The sequence below is a fragment of the Eupeodes corollae genome, chromosome 2 (assembly GCF_945859685.1).
Source record: "Eupeodes corollae chromosome 2, idEupCoro1.1, whole genome shotgun sequence".
NCBI lineage: Eukaryota > Metazoa > Arthropoda > Insecta > Diptera > Syrphidae > Eupeodes > Eupeodes corollae.
Window position 1 is genome coordinate 23,248,136 of NC_079148.1, and position 27,090 is coordinate 23,275,225.

Consider the following 27,090-nt stretch of genomic DNA (forward strand, 5'->3'; position numbering starts at 1 on the left):
CCAACTCATTTTTCTCCCACATGGTCGATCTTAGATCGGGTTGGGTCAATTTGGATCTTTAGCTCTGTCGTGAAGGGCTAGAAGTTTGCTAATAGCAGTCCATTACCAAAAGCTCAATAGTGTAAACTGTAGGTCCCCTCTGTATCTGACTTTACTCACACACAGGAACGGTGGAAAGTTGTAAGTCACTAGGAACTGTCGAGCTGTTGCGCTATCTAATTTATCAGTAAAACGTTATTTGAAAGCTCCATGCCAAATATATCCCATCTTTTACGTGAACCCAAACAAATAAGTCCAAAGGCCATACATTACAAGCTCATTTTGGTCAATTACAAACATCCCCTTAAGAAATGACGAGATCAGTAATCTTTTTTTTTTGAAAAATTGCGATATTTTGTTTCTTGTGATGTACAATTTTGCTAAATAATATAACTCAAACAAGCATGTATGGTGCCTTGTATAGCAAAGGCGTAGTTTTGACGGCTGTCAAATGAGCGGAATGTTAAAAAAAGACTATTATGCTAAAATCACTTACTTTAAGCTGGAGGGTTGCAATTGGGTTCTTTTTTATTAACTAATTTCCTAATGTAAAGGGGGACTTAGTCACGGTTTGACATGTAAAAAATTTCAGTTGGAGGAGCTGTGTTCTTACAACCAAATTAAGACAACGAAACCCACCTTCACCACAAATCTGGCATCTGTCATTTTATGTGTCTCTCACTCTCTCCGTCAAACAGGAAAACAGGGTTGTAAAATCTTCCGAAAACCTAAAACCACCACACAAAAAAGGAGAATGAACAAAAAGGTCTTTAACCTGAATAATATTTCGTGTATTTGCTCAAATTAATAATTTGTGTGTTAAAATATATTTAAAAACCTCACACTTTTCACACACTAGTTTTTAAATAGAAAAGGAAAAAAGAAAACCGAAATTCGTCTGAAGAACGTTTGATCACCTTTTTGTCGTTGAATTGAAGGAACAATGGCATCTTCCCAACAACAACCAAAGCCTTCAAATAGCAATCCAATTGGACATGATAACGATATCCAATCCATCATGGAATACAGAATGCAACAAATGCACCTTGGAAATGAAGGCAAACCTAAAGAGTATCATCAGCTAGACCGACCACCCGGTGCCATTGAGACGTTAATACGTGACGCACATATGTGTGGGCCAACAAAGACGACGAACTCGACGGCGGCGGCGGCAACGACGATGATGCCACCACCAACAAAACAACAACAAGTACCAAATGAATCATACAAAATCTACGAGCGAAACAATATAATTGCTGCATCCAAGTACGCCACACCGAGGTCCATAGAGCAGCTTGCCTTGAACAATGAGAATCATTACGAGCTCAAGCAGCATCAGCACCAGCAACAACAGCAACATCAACAACACTCACCTGTTTATGAAAATTTGGACTTTTATTCGGGGGCACAGTTCGATTCTAGCAACACCAGAGCACAACCACAATCACCACAAAACAACTATGGCATGAACAGCCACAGCAACCGGGTGCAATATTTGCCTATGCAGGGAGCAATAAACTCAAGATATGCTCACACACCGATTCCTGACGTTGATCCAACTCCAATCTACGAAAATGTCATACCCCATTCTGGTTCTATATTCAAACTAATCAAACTCCTAACAGAAAAACTCATACATTTTTTTTTTGTCTTGTATGGTTTAGGTCAAAGGGCACAACCTCAAGCATCCCCAGCTACTGCAACTATTTACCAATTGGTTGAAATGCAGCAACAACATTCACCTCATCACTCACTCGATTCGCCCAATGCCCTACTCAGTCAGTGTAGCAGCAGTGAAGGTGGGGGTGGTGCAAGTTCATTGGCCGGTCCTCAACATCGACGTAGTATTTCGAATACTTCATTGAAAACAAACGCAGCCACTGTGAATGCCTCGCCGAATCAACGCTATCGCAATCTTTCGCTACCAAGTCATCTAATGTCGCCCAATCAAACGCAACAAAACAATAAAGTTCCTGATTATAGGGCCCAGAATATTAAATTGAATCAAATTCCTCAGGTCAGTTCTGTGATTTGATATTTATTATTTTTTAATTTGCTCAAATGCTTTCCTTGCCTTATTCTTTGTAAGTCCAAATCCAAATGGTTCCAGCGAATCAATTGGATTCTTATGGCAAAATCAAACGACGAAATTTAGTTCGATCTCAAATTTTAAGTTTCTTTCTTTTTTGTTAAATTCCTCATTGTGAAGTTTTTTTTAACACACCTTGAATCTAAAAAATTATCCATTTCAGTCACCAATGCATCACATTCCAAATAGATTAATTTCATCGCCCAAACCATTAGCACCAGGTCAAATGGGAATCAATATTTCTTTGAATCCAAACTACATTGAGGACATAAACAGTTCGGATTATGTCTGCATGACTGCTAACTTAAATAGAAAACCTCCCCCACCAGCTCCACAAATTGAAAAATCATCAAATACCATTCAACCAAAGGATACTAAACAACAACAACAACAACAACATCAACAGCAGCAACAACAACTACCACATCAACAACAAACCGCAATGGCAATGGCAATGGGCGTTGGTGTTGGTGTGGGTGTGGGTGGAGTTGTGGAACGAGCAAATAGTGCAGCTGGAATGAGGTCACCATCTTTGCCACCAACAGCTACCTCTCCCACACCTTCACAAGGAAGCACAGGTGAGTCATCATTTTGTTTTGCATATCATCAAAGAAATGAGAAATACATATAATTTTATGCTTTAAATTCCATTCAAAGGGCTATCAAAGAACCTATTGCCGTATAGTGTAACACCGCCACGCCCTGCTGGCCCAACTGAAGCTCAAAGAAAAATCGAAGAATTAACACGTCAACTTGAGGAGGAAATTGAATTGAGTGAGGAGCATGGAGAGTATTTTGGTAAGGAACATCAATTTTATATGAATTAAGTTTCCCGATTTAAAAAGCCAATTCCACTGACACAGGGAATAAGTTTAAACAAGCTTGAAAGACCTGTAACGGACATATTGCATTAAGTATTTGTCAGGCACTACGAATGTATTTGGCAATAGTTTTTTCCGGAATTCGTAAAAGTTTCCGATTACGATGGAATTCGTGATAGAGCTGAGTATCCCCGTCATTGTATTGAAGTGGTGTTCTTATTCTCCAAGCTGGATTCTACGTTTTGTGATAAGGCAGGACATGTGCACAGAAGATGAAAGATTGTCTCCTCCTCCGCCTCGTCCATGCAACTCCTCTAAAAATCATTTGCAGGGGCTCCAAGTCGAAAAGCATGCCTTCCTATGAAGCAGTGCCCAGTCAGGACACTAATAAAGTAGCTAATGTGCAATCTACTCAGAGAGATTAATTGTTTTGAGCGCCTGGCGCTAAGATTAGGCCAAATTAGTTTAGTCGCTAAACAGGTGGTGGTGTTATTCCAGCTGAGGTTTGTTTTTTCTATGGTATCTTTTTATTAGCATGAGTTTACATGTAGCTAAGGGGATACCTATGCTAGCATTGTGAGGCAGCAGAGGTAAAGTTGTTCCCCTTTTTGCAAGTTCGTCAGCTCTGCAGTTTCCTGGAATGTCTCTATGGCCCGGCACCTAGAAAAGGTGAATGTTGAACTGTTGTAGCCATCTCCGTAAGAGATGATCGACAATTTAGGGCTGTTAGTAAGTTAGTGGAGACAGATTCTAGACAGATTCTAGGGACTTTAACGCAGCTTGGCTATCCGAGAAGATGCGTTTATCATTATCCGCGATTCATAAGTTTCCTATTATGATGAAATTCGTGATAGAGCTGAGTATCCTCATTATTGTATTGAAGTGGTGTTCTTAAACCAAGTGTCGGTCTCTTTCCGAGCAAATGAAAAACAGCATTTGTTCAGCCTGTCGATAAAACAGGTGAATCCTTCTTCCCCTCTAATTTATGTGAATTCTTTTCTAGGTCATGGAAAAGCTAATCAATCTAAAAGAACGAAAGCTCCATAATGACCGGCAGTATGGCTTTCTTTACTTTGTTACTTACTTAAAGTGGCTCTACAGTCCGTTACGAACCTGGGCCTTAACCAACATATGTCACCAGCCAGCTCGGTCCCTAGCTAGTTGTCTCCATGTTCACACGCCAAGTAGGTTCAGGTCCTTTCCTACCTGTGTGTGCAACCTGGATCGCGGTCTTCCTACTGTGCCATCCCTCGGAATTGGAATCGCAAACTTTACTGGCTGGAGCGTTGATATCTATTCGCTCTACATGAGACAGCCATCTAAGTCGTTGGACTTTTATTCTTTTAACCAGGTCAGTATCGTTGTCAAGCCCGAACAATTCGTCATTGTATCTTCTCCTCCGTTCTCCATCAGAAATCACTCAAAGTTTTTTTTCCCTCAAAGCATCCTAAGACGCACTCATCTTTCTCTAACGGGGTCCAACCCTCAGCGCCATAAATAAGAACTGAGATGATAAGCGTCTTATAGATGGTAACTTTAGATGCTCGAAAAAAGACTCAACTTCCTTCTAAGTACAAATACTTGCAAGAGCTATTTTTCGTTTGATTTCAGCTTTGGTGTTGGTTGTCCAAATCTTTTGTGTTGGGTTAGAAATATCCTTTCGAACCGTTTAATTCAACAGTCATGCACAGTTTAAAATCTTACATCCGGGGTTCCGCTTTGTGTCCGACATTCTTCCTTATATTTATTAATAGTCTTTTGTTTCAAAATTCTAACTAAATTACTTGTTCCGCTGATGACAGTATCCTCAAGTTTTCATATTCATTTTTAGAGTCCCATCCTTGTTCTGCGGATGTAGATTATCAACGGCAGCGTATGATAAGCTCATTTAATTATAACCACTTAAGTACTGGAGTCTTGGATAAAATTGAAAAGAGAGCTCTTAAATTTTTTAATTGTAATTGTAATTTATTTATTAGTTCAAAAAACTCTTAATTCTAATTAACAATTTAGTCTTTAAATTAAGTTATTATAAAGAAGATAGGTAATTTTTGATTTAAATACATTAAATATAGATATTATTTTCACATTACTAGGAAGCATATTGAAAAGTTGAAGACTTTATATAGTAGGTTGTTTTGGGTCTGAGCTCTTCTGTACAGCGGAAGTCGGAAGTCACCAAGATTTCTCAACAAGTATCTACTGTTGGTTATGTACTCCACTTTTTTCTGTAAATATACTGGATATATACAGTGTCGATCATAAGTCATGGTACTCAAAGTGCCATGTCATTAAAAGCTTTGAAAGAAAAGAAAACTTAAGCACTTAATTTTCATGCATCAAGTTAGTTATTATGATAACACCTTATTCTTTGTTTTACCAATAGAAAAACTTGAAAAACAAATTCTATTTTCTAGCAAAAAATAATAAAACCTTGAAATCTATGAAAAAAGTAGTGCAAAAGTGCAAGTCTCCGTGGACAGTTGCAAGATCGCTCCAGAGATCTGGGTTTAAGTCGTGCACACCTCGTAAAAAGCCGTTTGTAAGTGAAATAAATAAAAAGAAAAGACTGGACTTTGCAAAGAATTATAAAAATAAATCAAATGAATTTTGGGATAACGTAATATTCTCCGATGAGTCGAAATTCAACAATTTTGGCTCAGATGGGAGGATTAGAGTGTTAAAAAAACAAGGCGAAGCCTTGAATTCTAAAAACATAATTAAAACTGTGAAACACAGTGGCGGTGGTGTAATGGTATAGGGGTGTATGTCATCCAATGGTGTCGGGAATTTGACAATAATTGATGGAATTATGAATAAGAAAGTTTATTTGAACATCTTAAAACAAAACTAACAACAAAGTGCAGAGAAACTTGGGATCGTAGACACACATCACTTCCAACAGGATAACGATCCCAAGCCTACGGCTACAAATGTAAAGTTGTGGATCGCCTACAACACGCCCCACATGCTAGTTCCACCCCCCCCCCCCCCCCAAAATCTTAGCCCAATCGACCATTAATGTGATGTCTTAGAGAAACGACTTCGAAAACACAATATAAACCCACCTTAAAGAGCTCCCGGTATCAGAATGGGAATTAATAGAGTCAGATGTCACGCGAAAACTTGTGAACTCTATGCCAAATCGTTTAAAAGAGGTTATTAGGCTCAAAGGTTTTCCCACAAAATATTAGGTAATTATATTCTTAACATAAAACATTCGAAACCGAATTAAATTCGTTTGTCCTTCTAGGGTACCAAGACTTTTGCACTATTGTTGTTAGGGACTAATACTTTTATTTTAACTTTTTTAAGATCCTTGATTTGTTAAATAAACTTAAACTTGAATAAATCAAAACATAAATTCTTAATATCATTTACACAACTCATTTATCAAGAATACCCACACGGCTACCAAGACTTTTGCTCGACACTGTATTATGTTTGATTTTAAAAATCATGATAAGCGTATTGAATTTAAGACGCTGATCAACATTAAGCCATTTCAGAGATAGCAACATTTGATTGATTGGCGTCATTCTATCACATTTTAAAATTACTCTCATTGCTTTATTTTGCAAAATTTGAAGTTTATTTTGATTTCCAACACTACTCATATATATTATCGATGAACAGTAATTGAAATGAGGAAATACAATAGTATTGTAAACTGTCAAAGCACAATTTTGAGAAATATTTTTTCTTATTCTGTTCAAGAAGCTTTTTTTTCGAAATTTTGTTTCAAAGTTTATTTAAATGAAAATCAAATTTAAGTTTACTGTCAATGAACACTCCAAAATATTTGACTGTGCTTACTCTTTCAATTGTTTCACCATTTAAGGAAAAGGTTACATTTGACTCTAAGCTATTTATACACATGCACTTGTTCTTGCACAACCAATTGTTCGCACCATTCATATCAAGCTGCATATTCTCCTCAAAGAACTCTAAGTTGCGATCACATATATAAATAAGAGTATCATCGGCAAATAAACATACTTTTGAAGGTGTTAAACATCTTCCAAAATCATTAAAATACGACAAAAATAATAAAACTCCAAGTTCCGCTCCCTGGGGTACACTAATAGACACTTTTTGGGTACTTGAGGTAATATCATTAATCTTAACATTTTGAGTTCTGTCAGTTAAATAACTTTTAAACCACTTCATCTCATTTCCACGAATACCATATTTGTATAATTTTCTCAAAAGTATCTCCCTATCAATGGTTTCAAACGCACGTCTGAGGTCCAAGAAAACAGCCAGAACAGTGTTACCTTTTTTCCTTTTCCTTTTTCCACTCATTAATGATCCAGCATATGGAGGTTTCGCACGAATGACCATGCCTAAATCCTGATTGCTCTTCACATAAAAGTTTATTATTTTCAATAACATTTGTTAGTTTATACACAAACTATGTGTTCCAATACCTTTGAGTAGGTCGGTAGCATATTTATTGGTCTCCATTCTTCAGCTGTTTTAGCATTTTTGACTTTTTCAACAGGAACGATATCAGTATTCTTCCAACTCTCTGGGAACTCTCCATGGGATAAAGACAAATTTATTATTTTAACCAGTGATGGAAGAATCACATCACTGCAATCTAATAAAATCTTGCAGTTCAAACCTGAGCATTCATTTTTCTTATTCATTTGTTTCACTGCTTCTATAAGATTATTTAAATTGATTTGATTAAACTGGAATATGTCTTCATAGATTGGGATTTCATCCGAATAAGTTAGTTTGGGAATACTTTCGCTTATGTTTCCTATACTATCAATAAAATATTGGTTCAACGAGTTGGCTTTATCAATATCAGTTTTTATTTGGACACCATTTATCTCTAGGTCATTGACGACACTTTTTTCTTCTTTAAGAATATACCTCTTCAAAGATTTCCAGAGACCTTTCTGATCACCTGCTTTTTCACTTATTTTCGCTTCTATAAACTCATTTTTTGTTTTTTTTTTTTTTTGTTTACACTGAGTTTTATAATAATTTCTAGCAATTTTATAATTGTTCCAATCATTTAGTAAGTTTGTATACAAAGCTTTGTTATATATATGTTATATATTTATTAAACCACTCTGCACATTTTTCATTCAAAGTATATAACTCCTGGTTAAAACCGACAGACCTTGTTTTATTGCACCTTCAAATAAGATCGCACAAACATTTAGATCTTGGCTAGAACAATTATTTTCAGTTATATATTTAGTATATTCATTAATAAAACAGTTTTTTTCATACTTAATATACTTAATTTGTTTAGGTTCAAATTTAATGGATTGTCTTGTAAAAACTTTTAAATGTATAGATTCATGATCTGAAATTTTACAATCTCTGTTAACTCTAGCATCAGCATTAAGGGTAAAATCGCTAAGAACATAATCAATCAATCAATGATAGGCGATCATTTTCTTACTCTTGAAAACCGTCGCCGCAAGGTTTCATGCCATCATTGTTTCATCAAGCGCTTAATTCAAGCGTAATACCCGCACTTCAATTTAACTTTTAGCCTGATTTCGGAGGTTTAGTCGAGTACAGGGATTCTTTCTTTAGCCTCACTACACGAATGTGCAATGCTTAATATTATGTGCAATGACTTAATATTTCCCACTCATTACAATGTGCAGGTCGGTATCTTCTTTCTAATCATATCCTTCTTTCCTAATTGCTACGAGGGGCGTTCAATATATTCTCGGTATCGGTATGAAGGAAAATGCGAATTCAATTTTAATTGTTTTTATTTTTCAATATAATCTCCCCTAACATCAATGCCTTTGTTACATCTTGAGATAAGCTTTTTTAAACCCTCAAAAAAATAAGTTTCCTCTTTCCCTGCAAAATACCCATTTATTGCCGACTTGAGTTCTTCATCATCCGAAAATCTTTTTCCACGAAGGCATTTTTTCAAATCCGGAAACAGGAAGTAATCACTAGGGGCAAGGTCTGGACTATAGGGTGGATGTGAATAGGAGCGTTGTCATGAAGAAGCAACACACCCGCTGCGAGTTTACCCCGTCTTTTCTTTTTAATTTCCTCCCGCAAATTATGCAAAGTGAAAGCGTAGGATTTGGCGTTGATGGTTTCACCTTTTTTTTGTACTCAATGAGTAAGATTCCCTTTGAGTCCCAAAAAACTGTGGCCATGAGCTTCCCGGCAGACGGAGTGACTTTGAACTTCTTCGGGGGGTCTGTTCCTTTTATATGCCACTGCATTGACTTTTGTTTGCTTTCAAGGTCATAGTGGTGAACCCATGTTTCGTCCCCAGTAACAATCCGATGCATAACACCGTCCGCGTTCTCACTACACATCTCCAAAAGCTCTCTACAGCATGCGATTCTCACTTTTTTCTGAGGCGCTGTGAGCATTCGTGGCACCCACCTTGCACTGACCTTTGAAAGGTTAAGATGGTCATGAAGAATGGTGTGAATGATACCAGTCGAAAGCTTGGTGATCTCTGCCATCATTTTCACCTTTATTCGGGCATCCTCGAGAATAAGTTTTTCGACTTCTTTGATGCTTTCTCCCGTACAAGCAATAGCCGGGGCGCCGGGGCGGGGGTCGTCTTCAATGCTCTCTCTGCCTCTCTTGAACTCACTTGACCACTTTTGCACAGTTGATAATGAAGGTGCGGAATCCTGGTAAACTGCCACCATTTCTTCATGAATAGTTTTTTTACTTTTTCCTTGCTTAGTGAGAAATTTAATTACAGCGCGATGCTCAATTTTCATCTCATCGTCTCAGTTGCCATTATGATTCTGTTTAAATAGAGATGTAACGGTACATAATAATCACATTTATATGAAATTTTACATGAATGCACTAAAATAATAGTATTACTTGATAAATTAGTCAATTTATATATATAACCACAGCTTCACCCCGATACCGAGAATATATTGAACCTCGTAGCACTGTGTCTAATCATTATAAGAGTATTTTCAACTCCTTACCCGTACCCGTGTAATGATGGTTAATGCATTTTTTTTTACACTTCAGAATTTCAAAAAGTAGTAAGCTTATAGCAAGCGTCAAACTACGATCAGAAGCTCATCATAACTTATAAGTGCATGTGTTAGTTGTTAGGAAAAAATAATACAATTATAGCCTAACACGCACAAAATACAAAACATAATTAACATTTAACTATTACAGAACTAAAAGTAAAATGAGAACGTTTACGATAGTGGAGCACTGGTTCTAAACAATGATTTTAATCCCACCTCATTTAAATTTAAATCTATCGATGAACAGTTTAATTTATATAAAATGCTCATTCGACTTAAAGCTTCATTCTTCCCATAGATAGTTCTATGGAAGTCAATATGTATAAAATCAAATGTACGCAGGTGATGAGTTCCGCCTCGGTAATTCAAATGTACACAAGAAAGCAAATAAGGTGCATCAATCTTACCATTAATGAGTTGAGGAAAAAATACTAAGTCATTATTAACACGCCTTTGATGGAGAGATTGCATTTGAAGAAGTAGAATACGATATTCATAGGGAGGCAGATCATAGGGCAAAGCGAATGAAATTACATATGTTGAATTGATTCAATACGTTTTCTATGAATTTCGTAATAGGGAGTCCATACCTGCGAAGCATATTCCAGATGAGGACGAACATGGCAATTATACAAAGAAAGAGTAACATAGGGATCATTGAACTCCTTTGCCCAGCGTTTTATAAAACCAAGCATAGAACTTGCCTTATTAACAATAAAATTAATGTGATGTGTAAACTCTAAGTTAGAACAGAAATGTACATCCAAATTTTTAAATGTGGAGACGCGACAGAGTTTTTGCTGTGATATACAGTAGTCAAACACGTTACTGATTAGTTTTTTAGTAAAAGTTATCGTCTGGCATTTTAAAGGGTTTAATGAAAGGCTATTTTTCCCACACCAAAATGTGAAACTATCAATGTCGGCTTGTAAAAGAATACGATCATGGACTTTATTATTTTGAAAATCTTCATATCGTCAGCAAAAATGAGAATTTCACTTTAGCGTAGACATGACGATACGTTATTAATAGACAGGATGAACAGAAAAGGGCCAAGGTTCAGAATGACAATTTCTAAATGTTACCTCATAGGATCTGTTTTCAAGGTATGACTTAATCCAAGCTAAGAAAAATGATGGAAAACCAAGAGCCTTACGTTTAAATAAAATAATTCCGTAGCTAAGTTGGTCAAAAGCTTTAGAAAAGTCAGAGTATACACAGTCAACTTCATAACCTTGTTCTAAAGCATTTTAATGTGAGGAGATTAGTAACGGTAGATCTTTTTTTTTTACAAAACCATGTTGCTGTTCGCAAATGATATTTTTACAAAAAATGCTACACTTTCACAAACAACTTGTTCAAATACTATAGGAATGCAAGAAAGCTTTGCGGTGGGCCTGTAGTTGCTTATATCCGACTTGTTACCTTTCTTGAAAATTGGTATTAGAAATGACTTCTTCCATATGCTGGGAAATTTGCCTGTTTTTAGAGAAAGTTTGAATTAGAACGTAAGGGGTTCAACTAAAGCATTACTACACTTTTGTAGTAGTATCGGGGGAATACCATCGGGACCGGCTGAGCACTGAGCAGTCATCATTTAACGCAGATAAAAGATCTGTAAATCTGTACTCTGTAGCACAGGGATGTGACTACATCTAGTTTGCGAAAATGAGTGAAGATTATGAAAATATACTTCATCAACTTCTTCAGGGCTATTGACAAAGGACTCACGAAAATTTGTTGCGAAAGCGTTACAGATATCAACAGTTTTATCTAACGAAAGACTCTTGTAAGTGAAGTTAACTGGAAAGTTGTTGTTATTAAATGGGCTTCAGGTCAAATGAAACAAATATTTTCTTTTTGTCTTACGTTTCGTCAATAGTCGGAAAAAGTATTTTGACAATACTATTTGTAATGCTAGACCACTTGATATGGTAAACTGAGAAATGTAACGAGAATCCTTTGCTACTCAAAACCAAAAACAAAGTACCTAGACAACGGTAAAATCCAGAAATAGTTTATTTTTTTCATACATTCTTTTTGGGACCCTTTTAATGAATACACTGAGCCAGAACTAACTGGAAAAAGTATTTTGACTTAGTAATCTTTGCAGTTTCTTTCGTGTCGCGTGCTATCAGAGTTGATATTTCCAGATAACCAGAACAATACCCCAAATATCCTAAAAAAATAAGCTTAAACGCCTGCAGTTTGCCAAAGAATTTTTACACAAGCCTTCATCATTTTGGGAAAAAGTATTGTGGACTGATGAAAGCTGTTTTGAATACCACGGATCAAAAAAGAAAACTTTTTGCAGAATCCCTAAGAAATTGCGAAGCAAAGTAGCACCTGTGTGTAAACGAATACCTCATGGTGGTGGCACCGTCATGTTTTGGGGATGTGTTTGCTTTAATGGCACCGGAGACTTGGTAGCAATCGATGAAATGATGAACAAACAACAATATTTGGATATTTTAAATAACCACGCTTTTAGTTCTGGCGAAAAATTGATTGGACAGTCGTTCATTTTGCAGCAAGACAACGCACCTTGTCACAAAAGCCAAGATGATAACTAATTTTCTAAAGGAAGTGGGTGTAAATACTCTAGATTGGCCACCTCAAAGCCCCGACTTAAATATAATAGAAAATGTGTGGGCCTATATAAAGCGAAAAAGGAGTCCATGCTTGACAAGAACGCGCGAAGAGACAATCGCTGAGGTCGAAAGCATTTGGAAGGAAATTTCTCTGCAAACTCTCCAAAATTTGGTAAAATCTATACCAGGCCGATTGTAGAAAGTCATTAATAGCAACGGAAATTTCATTTTCTATTAAATTATGTTTTAATTTTCTTTTCAAACTCATTTTTTCCTCAAAATATATTATGTCAAAATACTTTTTCCACCACATATTTTTGAAAAATAATTTTCAGTTGCAGAACTATAACATTGAATTAAATTAAATAAAGTTATTTTGAAAGCTCATGGCCTTAACATTACTATGCATTTTTTTAAATTTTTTTTCAACTGATCAAATAAGATATTTGAATAAAAATGTACGATATTTTGTTTGTCAAAATACTTTTTCCGACCATTGTATATGGACATCATCAGGTGAACAAATGGTTTCTATATTGGCATTGATAAATATTGTTAAGAAATGTTTACAAAAATATTCACAATACATTAATTACTTACAATAATATTATTGTTAAATTTATATTCAATAATGATTTATTATGTGTCAACACACTACAAAGTTTAACTGACACGTAACATGTCCGTCAAATAGACAGAAAAATTATATTTTTAAAAGCACATAGAGATCATATTGCAGAGCTTTTCCTTTTCATCTTCTCCACCAAGGGTTTGTAGTGTGGGCTAACGTCATCCATATTGTCTGTTCATTGTGTTATCAGCATTGATTATATGCAGCGTTTCGATCAAAAACACTCTATATAAAGATATAAATCCCCGGTAGACATCTTGGTTTGCCTACAAGCTAAACCGGAAATCAGCCTCATAAACTTTTTCATAGTATGCGTGTAATTTCTCCTCTAATTTATTAAATTTCCCCAAAAACCTCAGTAAGTGTGTCTATGTATGCGTGAAAACACGTCAATTTTTCTCGTTGAATTCGTCCACATTACAAATACAACAATGTAAACAAATGGGTTTTGGAGGGTGATACGTACGAAGGATTTATATCTTTACTAGAGTGTTTTTGGTTTCGATTATCATCTTTTTGTTTTGATGTTCTTCTCGCTGCATTATTTTGACATTAGAGTGGTCAGGGGAGTGCTTGAAAGCTATGCAATGTGATGCCAGGGCTGTCTTTTGTATGTAAAGGGTGATTTTTTTGGGGTTAGGACTTTCATGCATTAGTATTTGACAGATCACGCGGGATTTCAGACATGGTGTCAAAGAGAAAGATGCTCAGTATGCTTTGACATTTCATCATGAATAGACTTACTAACGAGCAACGCTTGCAAATCATTGAATTTTATTACCAAAATAAGTGTTCGGTTCGAAATGTGTTTCGCGCTTTACGTCCGATTTATGGTCTACATAATCGACCAAGTGAGCAAACAATTAATGCGATTGTGACCAAGTTTCGCACTCAGTTTACTTTATTGGACATTAAACCAACCACACGAATGCGTACAGTGCGTACAGAAGAGAATATTGCGTCTGTTTCTGAGAGTGTTGCTGAAGACCGTGAAATGTCGATTCGTCGCCGTTCGCAGCAATTGGGTTTGTGTTATTCGACCGCATGGAAGATTTTACGCAAAGATCTTGGTGTAAAACCGTATAAAATACAGCTCGTGCAAGAACTGAAGCCGAACGATCTGCCACAACGTCGAATTTTCAGTGAATGGGCCCTAGAAAAGTTGGCAGAAAATCCGCTTTTTTATCGACAAATTTTGTTCAGCGATGAGGCTCATTTCTGATTGAATGGCTACGTAAATAAGCAAAATTGCCGCATTTGGAGTCAAGAGCAACCAAAAGCCGTTCAAGAACTGCCTATGCATCCCGAAAAATGCACTGTTTGGTGTGGTTTGTACGCTGGTGGAATCATTGGACCGTATTTTTTCAAAGATGCTGTTGGACGCAACGTTACGGTGAATGGCGATCGCAATCGTTCAATGCTAACAAAGTTTTTGTTGCCAAAAATGGAAGAACTGAACTTGGTTGACATGTGGGTTCAACAAGATGGCGCTACATGCCACACAGCTCCCGATTCTATGGCCATTTTGAGGGAAAACTTCGGAGAACAATTCATCTCAAGGAATGGACCGTTAAGTTGGCCACCAAGATCATGCGATTTGACGCCTTTAGACTATTTTTTGTGGGGCTACGTCAAGTCTAAAGTCTACACAAATAAGCCAGCAACTATTCCAGCTTTGGAAGACAACATTTCCGAAGAAATTCGGGCTATTCCGGCCGAAATGCTCGAAAAAGTTACCCAAAATTGGACTTTCCGAATGGACCACCTAAGACGCAGCCGCGGTCAACATTTAAATGAAATTATCTTCAAAAAGTAAATGTCATGGACCAATCTAACGTTTCAAATAAAGAATCGATGAGATTTTGCAAATTTTATGCGTTTTTTTTTTTTTTTTAAAGTTCTCAAGCTCTTAAAAAATCACCGTTTATATCGGATTTGTGTCCTGCTAGTCTGCTTTTAAGTTTTTGTTTGGTGTTCCTATATAATTTTGGTTACATTCTTCGTCCGGATTTCCATTACAATTAATTTTGTAAATTAAATTCGAATGTTCCAATTTGTCTATTTTTGTTTCAAGGTTGGTGTAGAGTTGTGAAGTTGTGTTTGTTGATTTGAAAGCTAATTTGTATTTCTCTATATCCAAGAGTTTTTTCTTTGACATACGTAAAGGATTTGTAAATTTTATTTTCTCTTTCTTCTTCTTCCGGTGGATGAGTAGTACAATGTTCATATTGTGTTATTAATGTTAACTGCAAAGCCATCTGATTTTTTCTTTAAGTTTACAAAATTCCAACATTTTTTAGGATTCTCTTTCAAAGAGGTGCCCATATCAGTAACATAACAAGCGTATACAAAATTAGAAAGAGACTTAAATTGGTTAAAGAGTTCAACATAAAAAGATAAGTTGATTGGAGACAGAGTTTTGAGATAGGTTTTTCATGGTTTTATCTTTTGTTACGCAGTAAACGCAATTCTTTCGTGTACCGAGCATGGCTAAAGTTTGTATTTCTTGATTTCTTTATTGGTACATTTTTTTCAAAAGAATAATTAAAAAATTGTAAAAAGTTGAAACTGCATGCAAAAGGTTTTCACGAGTACTGCCTCTTGCGAGGAATTGAAAAATTATCCAAGAGTAATTCTTGTCATAAAAAGTGCTTTCTTAAATTAGCCATTCGGATTCGGATTAAAACTATAGGTCCTCTCCATATCTGACAAGAGACATAGGGAAAAATGAGAGTTGCTAGTCGCTAGGCCCTAGTTCCCAAACGGACTGTTGCGCCACCCAATTTATTTATTTGTTCATAACTCCTTAAGCGCGGGTCCAATATAAAACAAACACAAATTAAGTTATCCAGAGAATGAGATATAAAGAAGGTTTCGTGTAATTTTTATTTCTTATGTTCTTTGTGCAATTTTGTCAATGTTTTTATGCTAATTTTATGTTAATTAAAAAAATCCTACATATTAAATAATTAAACACTTTTTCAATCCCTCTTTTGCAGGAATTTGCCATACTTGTGGCGATAAAGTTAAAGGTGCAGGCCAGGCATGTCAGGCAATGGGAAATTTATACCATACTAATTGTTTTATTTGTTGCTCCTGTGGTCGGGCTTTGCGTGGAAAGGCGTTTTACAATGTCCACGGAAGGGTCTATTGTGAAGAAGATTATATGGTATATTAAAATCAAAGCAATTATAAAAGACAGATAACATTTAAATTCAAGAATTGTCTTGACTTTCAGTACTCAGGCTTTCAACAAACTGCAGAAAAGTGTGCAATATGCGGTCATCTTATCATGGAAATGGTAAATTTTACCTAAAATATTAAAAAAAAAAAATTAATAATTATTGTCTGCTTATTCTGTTTTAAGATACTTCAAGCTATGGGAAAATCCTATCATCCTGGATGTTTCCGTTGTTGTATTTGCAACGAATGCTTGGACGGGGTTCCGTTTACAGTTGATGTAGACCACAAGATCTATTGTGTTAATGATTATCATAGAATGTTTGCTCCCAAGTGTGCTAGCTGTGGAAAGGGTAATTTATTTAATATTATATTTATCTCATTTTATATAATAATGTTTTATAATTGGATGTATTGCATAATGAAGGTATCACACCTGTTGAAGGAACTGATGAAACAGTTCGTGTTGTTTCCATGGACAAAGACTTCCACGTTGATTGTTATATATGCGAAGAATGTGGAATGCAATTGACTGATGAACCCGATAAGCGGTGTTATCCGCTGGACGGAAGATTACTTTGCCGAGCATGTCATCTTCAAAGATTGGCCTTGCAAGCATCGCCTCATGCCAGGCACACAGAACCGGTGTGTGCTTCCTATCAGTATATGGGTTAAGATAAATAGAAGAATCGAAGAATCAAAAAACTTCGTGTACTTATAAATGTATTTCAGAAGCCAATGCGACAAAAACAAAAACTAAAAGGCTTAAAGTTTTATGGTTTATTTATTTATACTTTTAGTTTTGTAAGTTTTAATTTTTTATTTTTTGTTGTAATTATGAAAAAAGACAGATAAAATTAAGAATACAAATGTGTACTTTTGTTAAGCTTTAACTGGTGTCGTTTAAAGACCTACTGCATTTAAACTAAAAATATGAATGAAATATTTTAACATTTATAGTACGTATATTGATTGAATTTGAAAAGATGAAACAAATTCTAGACTTTTATAAACAAATGAAAAAATACGCGCACATTCATAGCTTTTAAACATGAAACTTAGATATTTATCAAGTAAATTTTAGGAACATTTATACAATACTTACATATATATATATATTATTTATATTTAAACAAAAAAGTAGAAATTTATACTTTTTACAATTAAATATTAAAATCGTATTCAAAATAATAATTATTCACTTATATGTAACTTAACTCCGTGAATGCATATACAAAAATAGAATTTATCAAGTTCCCTTTAAATGATTATATATACGAATACGAGTACATAAATGTAACTCATGAAAATTGTGAGCAGTTGCTCTGAAATAAGGACGTTCCAATTATATTTAAATGGGTCAACTAAATACATACATATATATACTGAATTTATTGAAGATCGTTTTTTAAAAGTATATAAAAGTGAGGGCAATTTTTTGTTAATTAAACAGGGTTTTCGGCAAAATGTTTTCGAAAACCCGAAAATCGTTCACACCGAACATTTACACGTTTTCAAATTATTTGTGAAAATAAATTGAATTCAAATTGATTTTAAAGTAACACTAGAGGCCCAACTATAATAGGCATAAGCTAGCATATGCGCGCATAAGTAAACGTGCGAGTACAAAGAATCTCAATACGAGTGAACATAATGGAGTCTAGCTCGGTTTCGTTCAATTTTTCTCAGTTTCGTTAACTTAAGCAAACTTAAGGCCCAACTATAATAGGCATAAGCAAACATAAGCTTATGTCAGAAACCCAACGAAAATTCACTTAAGTTTGCGAAATTACTGCATAGCCATAATGCAATTTTGCTCACGTATCTACATGTCATATTTTACTTATGCGGCGAGCGACTGGGATCGCTCTCGCTTAAGTGTGCTTAAGTTAACGAAACTGAGAAAAATTTAACGAAACGGAGCCAGACTCCATTATGTTCACTCGTATTGAGATTCTTTGTATTCGCACGTTTACTTATGCGCGCATATGCTAGCTTATGCCTATTATAGTTGGGCCTTTATGCAAGAGCGATCCCAGTCGCTCGCCGCAAAAGTAAAATCTGACATGTAGATACGTGAGCAAAATTGCATTATGGCTATCCGCAGTAATTTCACAAACTTAAGTGTTTGCTTATGCCTATTATAGTTGGGCCTTAGCTCGTCTAGAAAAAGATTTTCATCTGAAGTTCTGGGGACGGGTAGAATGGGATCACGACGTGAACCACCAAGAACTACAAGCTCGCTTGGCTGCAGCTATCCTCTTAGTTCATTTCAACCGGTCCAAACAATTCACTAAGGAGGAGCTAATAGTGTAGAAAACATATCATAGAATCAACAAAAAAAAACTGTTACAATGAAAATTCATTTTATTTAAAACATTTTCTTGTTTCACAACTAATTCAATCCAAAATACTCAGGTTATTACTATTACTTCTGTTGGCCAAATAACCGTCTGAGCAACTTATAGGCGGGGTTGAGAAGATTATGAATGATTTCGTGTAGGTCCTTATGGCCGGAGCAGAAAAGGTTAATTCCTAGTTCCAGATTTGTACCAAAATCACAGTCATCCAAAGCGATCACTGAAGCTGTTATGATGGGCTGAAATTTCTCCATGACTATCTCTTTGGTTTCTTCCTTTGAGGACTCGCCTGGTTTGTGTAATGCACTGAGGATCTTCTTGATGTTGGCAGGCTGTTTATCAAGTTGCGATAGCCCTATGTTGTGGTTTTATTCACTGGAATGACAGTTAATTATTATTTTTTTTTTTATTACTCTGTGATTTATTTATTTTTTACAAAATTTTATTTGATTTTCTACATAATGTAATAAGTATATATTTGCTTAGAATACAAAATACAAGTTGTGATGAAATTGTAGTTTACGTAAGAAAAGGATTCTTTTGAAGACAAAAATGTTTTTGGTAGTTTTTCCACGATCAACTGAAGGCATATATGACAAATCTAAAGTTGATATTTATGACACTTAAAAAACTATTGAGTTGCCTTGGTCAAAATTCACATTCAAAGAATGCAGTTGACTGAAAAAAAGTCCCTAAAGTTGTCTGAACCTGTTATTATCTGCAAATCTTAGATTTGATAAATTTTAAAAAAAAATTATCATAAGTGTAAGTATTGCTATTTTTTTTTTTTACTAAAGTCGAGTCTTGATATGCATTTATTAGAGAATAGAAATACGTAGATAGTGATCGTATCCATTGAGTTTTATTAAGTTACCCCTGTACTCTAATTAGGCCTGGTCAAACAGAACGTGGTTTGGCAGGACGATCAAAACATGTAACTGCCCTTCGCGATACGTCAAACTGAAAACTTCTTTTTGGTTATCCTCACAAGAGTTGCATGTGAGTTTTATTTGACAGTCAAAACAAAACTATTTGTTTTTACCCCATTTGACGTTTGACCGTCGAGTTCTTTGTAAAAAAAAAATTCTATAGAAGACAAAGTCTCAGTTATTTTTCAATTCAAATCTAAATGGACTACTCAACTTAAAATATGATAAAAAAACGGCGTTGATTTTCGATGTAACAACAGCTCTGAACTCTGCATGTAACCTGAGTATAATTTTGTTGCACATCCCTGTACATTTCAAAATTGACATTTGTCAAAGTTGAAAAGCGTCAAACTCAAAATTAACATCAATTTTTTTGTGTGGTTAGAAATTTCGCGGTTTTGCATCGGAAGCGGTGTATTTGTAAAACTTTTGTTATTTCTTCTTTGCCAAGAATATTGTATTGTTTTTTAATTTTCTAAGCATTTTAAAAGTTAAATAAAATGGACTTTAGTTCACTCTTACAACAAGCCCAACGGCTTACAAATGAAACACAAAACACCGAGGAACTTCCACGAGTTGAACGAACAATATCTCAAGTTTTGCAAGCAACACAAGAACTTCATTCACGCGTTACACAAACTGGCGCTCAAGATATTCAAGCGTAAATAAAAAAATCTATATTAATCTTAAAAATTGAATTGAATTAATTTGTACACATAATTTCAGTCATATTCTTCTGGGTTCTAAGGGAATCGATTTGCCAAAAATATCCCAAAAGCTAGAAACTCTGAGCACAAGGAAGACATTCGAGCCACTCGATCCAATCGCCGATACTGATATTCAGAGTTTTTTGAAGAACGAAAAGGAAAATGCCATTCTATCTGTTATTGAGGAAGTTCATAAAAACGTAAGTACATCAGCCTCTTCTTAAAATTGCTCTTTCTGTTTTTAATTTTGAAATTATTTCAGTCCTATCAATCAGCACAGAAACAAAAATGGGAGCACATAAAAGCCGACTGGCGCCAGGAGAAACTTAAGCTTTTGAACGCTCTCATTGGCCCCTCTCAAAACTGGATAGACATTCAAAAAATACCCGAACAAACAATTCTCAATGAAACTTCCGGTAGTCGTTCTTGTTTGAATCATATTGTGAGTCAAGTCAAGCTTAACATTCCCAATAATCTATACAAATTTATTCAATTAGGAAATGGCATATGCACGTGAAGTATGCGAATACAACGCCCTCGTCAACAAGGGTGCTCTCCGACCTAATCTCGTTCAGAAATTCGCCAAAATAGCTGAAAACTTTGAGGATCAAAAAATTACAGAAATATGGGAAATCATGAAATACATGGTGAATGTTACACCAGTTTCACGAAGCCGTGATCCCATTCAAAGTCGCTGTAAAGTCCATCAGTTTATCGATCAAGCCAAAAAATACCTAGAAAACAGATATAAATTGTATATGTCAACCATAATCAGTGGAAATCTGCGAGAAGCTCAACGTGGTGGTGTTCCGAGTATTTTCAATTTGGTCTCATCGTTTGTGGGATTGACTCTAAATCAGGGATCTTGTTTTGGCCTTCAAGACGTAACTATCGAAGGCAAACCGCTCTGGCCAATGGTCTACTATTGCATGCGTTGTGGTGACTTCCAATCAGCTTTGCGTTGTATGCAAATGGGAGGGTAAGTGAAGTTAACTACGATCATTGAAACTTAAACAAAACTACTTTTTTTTTACAGAGCTGGCCATGAAGACTTCATCCATGTTCTTGAAGACAAAATAAATAAACCCGAACAGAAAATCAATTCAAAACTGGAGGGCCAATTAAAACTGCATTACTGCAACAAAATCAAAAACTCTACAGATCCTTTCAAAAAAGCGGTAAGTTCTACGTTGAATCATGTTTAAACTAGTTTCCTCAAAATAGACCATTACAGAATAAAGTAGATAATATTATTCTTGGATTTTGTAGGTCTATTGCATTATTGCCGGTTGTGATATAAATGAACAACATTTAGAAGTAGCCAAGACCACCGATGACTTTTTGTGGATTCAATTGTCAATTCTAAGAACAGATTCCTCCGATAACTCGGAAATCTTAACATACTCAGGTCTGCAAACGATGATATTGGAAAAATACGGCGAGAAACATTTCAATGCTGGTGAACAACGTCATCTATACTTCCAAGTCTTGGCTTTAACTGGCCAGTTTGAAGCTGCCATTGAATTTCTATCTCGTACTGAAAAATATCGCACTCATGCTGTTCACATTGCTCTTGCCTTGAATGAGCTATTCCTGCTTGGAGGTACAAGAAATGTTCAAGAACCTTTGTGTAAGTTAAAATCATACAAATTAAATCGATTATGTTCTCAAATGTGAATCCGTTACAGTATCCGTGGATATAGAAGATCCAGTTCCAATGCGACGATTGAACATTGCTCGTTTGGTGATGCTGTATGTTAAGAAGTTCGAAATCACTGACCCCGCTGAAGCTTTACAGTACTTCTTCTTTCTGCGCAATCTCAAGGATCCCGAGGGACGGAATTTATTCCTCGTGTGTGTCAGTGATTTGGCAATTGAGTGTCGAAATTATGATTTAATTTTTGGCAAAATGCAACCTAATGGTATTCTTGTTGGGTAGGTTTTGTTTCCCTCTGAAAAAGTTTAAGATTTATTCTAAGTGAATCTTTTGTTGCAGAGGACTCTTCCAACAGTTTGATTGTGTTGATTTCGATACTCGAATAGCAGCTGGTATGGTTGCAGAGGATTTGGTCAAGAAAGGAATGTTCGAAGATGCAATTAAGATGTTTGATATTGCTGGGGTGAGTAAGAAAGAATATCCAATAACCTATAAACCTATAATATTCATTTTTAAAATCAAATAGATGCAAGGTCAAGCATTGCGTTATATTTCTATTCTTCTATCACAAGTTGTACACCAAAGTTCAAAGAAAGGTTCTCTCAGAGAGCGATTGCAGGTTTTGGCAAGTGATTTCAGTGACAGATTAAGAGGTACTTCTTTAATTTTATTTTTTGTCGTAGCTAATTTAACTAAATATAAAATTTATTTAAAGGCAATAAAATTGAATGCGAACCTCAAATCATTGCCACTTTTAATTTACTCAATGAACTTGTACAATTCTTCGATTTCTATCATGAGAAAAAATATCATTTGGCTCTGGAGGTTTTAGCCAATACAAAACTCGTTCCGATGTCAATGAATGATTTGGAAGATTCTATTAATAATTTTAAACGAATCGGCGGTGAAATATGTAAAGTTTATCCAGATATTCTTTTGGCAACGATGGACATTTTATATAGTCAATATAAGAGCATTCGAGGAAAGGAAGGTGGTGGTTTTATTGACAGTGGTAGAGACAGGGTAAGTAATATAATGTAACTTTTTGAAATTTACTTTATAATTTGTTGTTCTTTATTTAATAGCAATTGGCACATTTAAGAGAAAAGGCTAAAGCCCTAACAAATATGGCTGCAACTGTTCCATACAGGATGCCCGGTGATACAAATAATCGACTCGTTCAGACCGAGATTCTTATGCATTAAGAGAAATTTTGTTATTATAATTATTTTATTTCTTTTTTTTTTAATAAACTCATAAATGTCAAAAAATGTGTTTGATGATTTCAGGTCCGTAAAGCTGGAAACACCACAATCGAATTTTGAAATTCTAATGATGGGGTGATTTAGGGCTCTTTTTGGGCTAATTTAGTGCTCTAATCCCGACTTGGTTCAAAAATTCCTTCCCCCTCAAACTTGTGGTGTTCCCAGCTTGACGTCAAGCTGGAAACACCACACCTTTAGGTTCATAATTTCAAAAAACTGATGTGAAAGGAATTTTGTGCACAATTTACGCATATCTCAATACATTAGATTTACGCATATCACAATATGCGTAAATTTAAAATTGATTAGTTATATTTTGAATTCCGATGAAGGTTACTTTGATTTCAAAAAAGAAATTCTTGATCTGATTGGTTGAAAGGCTTTGTTTAAATATAATTGGTTGATATACAAATCTCCAAAATAAAATAAGAGTAAATATAAATGAGTTAAGACTGTGTAGTTGAGTTTGCTGGGAGTGACGTCATCACGTCATCACAAATTGATTTTTCCCCTGTAAAAAACAAACCAGTTGGAATAAAAAAACACGAATCTGGGGTTTTTTAATGGAATGGTTTTATTTTGTATTTTGTTTTTCAAAACGTCGGGTAAGTATTTCTCCACAGAAATTTTATTTTGAGTTTCAAATTTAAAAATTGTTCAAATTTCGTCGGGGTAATGCAATAAAAAAATGTTTGAACTTTTTAAATCAATTTTTAGGGCGAAGGGATTTTTGAACCAACTCGGGATAAGGGCACTAAATTAGCACAAAAGGGGCCCTACATTGCCCCATCATTAGATTTTTAAAATTATGTTTGGTTAAGAAAGTCTCCAAAAGTTTAAGCTTTGAGACTTAAGTTTGGGGATATGGGCTTAAAAAAACAATTTGGAGTTCCGCGAACTAAGGAGCCCAAAAATAGCACTTAACGACCCCATCATTAGTTTTTAAAAATTTTGTTTGGTTTAGAAAGTCTCCAAAAACTTCAACTTTGCGAGTCATTTTAGGGGGTAAGGGGTGGAGATACTAATTTGGAGTTTCGCTAACTTAGGAGCCCTAAATTCCTTCATCATCAGTTTTTTGAAATTATGAACCTAAAGGTGTGGTGTTTCCAGCTTGACGTCAAGCTGGGAACACCACAAGTTTGAGGGGGAAGGAATTTTTGAACCAAGTCGGGATTAGAGCACTAAATTAGCCCAAAAAGAGCCCTAAATCACCCCATCATTAGAATTTCAAAATTCGATTGTGGTGTTTCCAGCTTTACGGACCTGATGATTTCCTCTATCCTTAAATTTGATGGAAATGTGTTTTAATGGTTGCTTTCGGCAGTTGATACATAAATTCGTCTAGTCCGACTAATAAAGGTTTAGGTAAATTAATTTTAGATGCGGTCATTTGTAAGGTGATAAAAATATCTAAAAAAAAAAATCTAAAAAATATGTATCTACAAAAACAAACAAAAAAAATCATACAAAATTTAAAAGCTTGCCGTTGCTGTCTTAAAAATAAAGGATCAAGAAAGGAAGTGTTTTTTTGTTACTATACGAATGTGGAATTCCTACATCTTGTAATGTGCAGGCACTCAAAACTAATGTGCATTGATATCTGTTTTCTAGTTCCACCTTTCCCAATTGCCAAATTGTAATTAATCATTATAAGGGTATTTATAACCGCTTATCAATTTGTATGTGATATTAAACAATGGAAATACAAAGCATCGAGTAAATAAATAAATAAATTGGGTGGCGCAACAGTCCGTTGAGAACTAGGGCCTAGTGACTTACAACTCTCAACCATTCCTGTGTGCGAGTAATGTTGTCATGAATGGAGGGGACCTACCGTGCTCGTCGTTGACAGGCACTAAATTGTCAGGAAAAAAATTCAGGTGGGAGTCTAAAAAGTGGAAATTAAGTGACATGTTGCAACCCAAAAGCTTTATATGTCATTAACAGCTCGCTAACCAACTCCCTGCAGCTGTCACTCTTGTGGTTACCCAACAAATTTGCAACAACATTTTTAAAAGCCTTCCATGCAGATTTTTCTAAATCGCTTAGTTTTTAGACGAGATCCTAATAGTTCTGATTGTTTTTTTCGACAAATTTAGATTTCGAACCAAATCATTTAAGTCTCCTTGAGTTATGAAATGTGGCAAGTTTGCGATTCCTTTAAACTGGAAGTCATCGTCCTCGTCAACACATTTACCTGAAGTGGACGGGTGTGGATGGTCATTCTCAACAGAGGTAGTTGCAACTAGTAGTAGTTCTGGCAATTTTTACAATTAGAGACTGGTCTTATAGCCGAAGATAAGTTAGGGTAAATAACAGTATTTTTTGTCTTGTATTTTATACCGTTTATGTCAGTGAGACAAAAATAGCAATCCGAAACGTGATCTCGCTGTTCAGTCCATATCATGGGTACTGCAAACGGCATAGGTCGTGCGCTTTTCTTCCAGTCGGTTGAATTTTTCACACACGTTATGCAACAGACATAAGGAACCTAGGATTTGTCTTAATGGGCGACAGAAAAACCAAAACATTGGTGATAACACTGCAACACAATATTCGTAAAGTTTCGTCTTTGTTTTTTTCAATGTCAGTTCTCCGCAAACATAACATAAGTAGATAGGATCATTGTTACACTTCCTCGACATATTCACAGGGTTAATAACAAAAAAATGCTAAAACAAAACTGTGTTAAAAAGCAACCACAAATATTTTCAAAACGGTTTACTTGGAAGCGCTTCGGTTAATTTGCTGCGTAGTACAAGTTTTGAGTTATACCGTATCACAAGAAAACGGAGGCTAATTGACACTTGACAATTGTGATTTAATAATGAGACTAGATTGACAAAACAGAATTAGCTATCAAAGTTCGTGTGACAAAACCAGTGTTGACCAGTGTTATCCATAACTTACAACTAACTTAATGGTCCCATACGGACACTCTAAGTTAAACTATAACACTAACTACTAATGCCTTTCGGCCCTAAGATCTATTTTACTTCAATTTATATTTTGTTTATTTCTGTATTTATTAGAAAATTTTGAAAAAAACTAATATCAAGATCATTTTTTTTTTTATTTTTACTTAAAAACTACTTAAAATAAGGTCCTTAATATACAACTTAAAACTAACTTAAACTACCTATTCTACCTATAAACTACTTAAAAACTAGAACAACCACAGCAGCAAATCTATCTAACATTTTTGTTTTTCATATTTTATTTTGTTCTTTTTTTTATTCCATATTTTTTTTTGTATTTTTTTGTATTTTTTGTATTTTTTTTTTCTATTTCTTTTTGTTCCACCATGCCTATTCTACTTAAAACTAAACCCTAAAACTATAAAACAAGTATGTAAGCCGGCCAAGGCTTTAAAGCCCATCCCGACTACCCACTATCAAGTGCCGATTGAAGCCATCAAAACTGGTTCTCCTGCTTCACCCGTTCGGACACAGCCCTACTGAACCAAAGGAGCTCTGCTCCGCCTTGTGCCATGACGTCCCGATTGTATGGGAGTCGCCTATCCACGGTTCTTCGTCTGACGTGGTAGATTAATGGAACTGCCAATCTATCCTGTATCACACCGCATTTGTCTAAAAAGAGGAATGCCTCTGGTGGAATGAACCCGCTCAAGCGTGCACTCTCAAAATACTCGTTGGTCGGATAGAACGCCCCGAAAATTAAATTGTTGGTTGAAGACATAGCTCTTGCAATGTGACCTCGAACGAGTTTTATCACGAAATTGTCAATTCTGTTGATTCGAGCCCCGTTGTATAGGACCTCGTTGGAATAGTAATGCACATAAGAAGAT

General features: G+C 35.4%; 2 protein-coding genes across 3 annotated transcripts; both read left to right on the plus strand.

Annotated features, from left to right (window-relative positions):
• The first annotated feature begins 882 nt into the window (after positions 1-882).
• On the plus strand, positions 883-17,754 carry LOC129944357 (LIM domain-containing protein jub). 2 transcript variants are annotated; one of them, XM_056053723.1, is made up of 8 exons: positions 883-1,631; positions 1,704-2,056; positions 2,292-2,706; positions 2,786-2,926; positions 16,184-16,353; positions 16,405-16,485; positions 16,552-16,717; positions 16,792-17,754. In XM_056053723.1, exons 1-8 carry the CDS (start codon positions 983-985, stop codon positions 17,037-17,039), a joined length of 2,223 nt encoding a protein of 740 aa, XP_055909698.1. In that variant the 5' UTR covers positions 883-982; the 3' UTR covers positions 17,040-17,754. The 2 variants fall into 2 exon arrangements, with proteins under 2 accessions (XP_055909698.1, XP_055909699.1); XM_056053724.1 differs by having other exon boundaries at positions 16,423-16,485.
• Positions 17,755-20,012: 2,258 nt separating this feature from the next.
• On the plus strand, positions 20,013-23,282 carry LOC129947498 (nuclear pore complex protein Nup93-1-like). Its single transcript, XM_056058078.1, has 11 exons — positions 20,013-20,314; positions 20,380-20,560; positions 20,623-20,802; positions 20,858-21,339; positions 21,397-21,538; positions 21,630-21,990; positions 22,049-22,295; positions 22,357-22,480; positions 22,544-22,670; positions 22,733-23,040; positions 23,103-23,282. The coding sequence occupies exons 1-11, from the start codon at positions 20,154-20,156 to the stop codon at positions 23,220-23,222; spliced, it is 2,433 nt and encodes an 810-aa protein (XP_055914053.1). The 5' UTR covers positions 20,013-20,153; the 3' UTR covers positions 23,223-23,282.
• Positions 23,283-27,090: the final 3,808 nt, after the last annotated feature.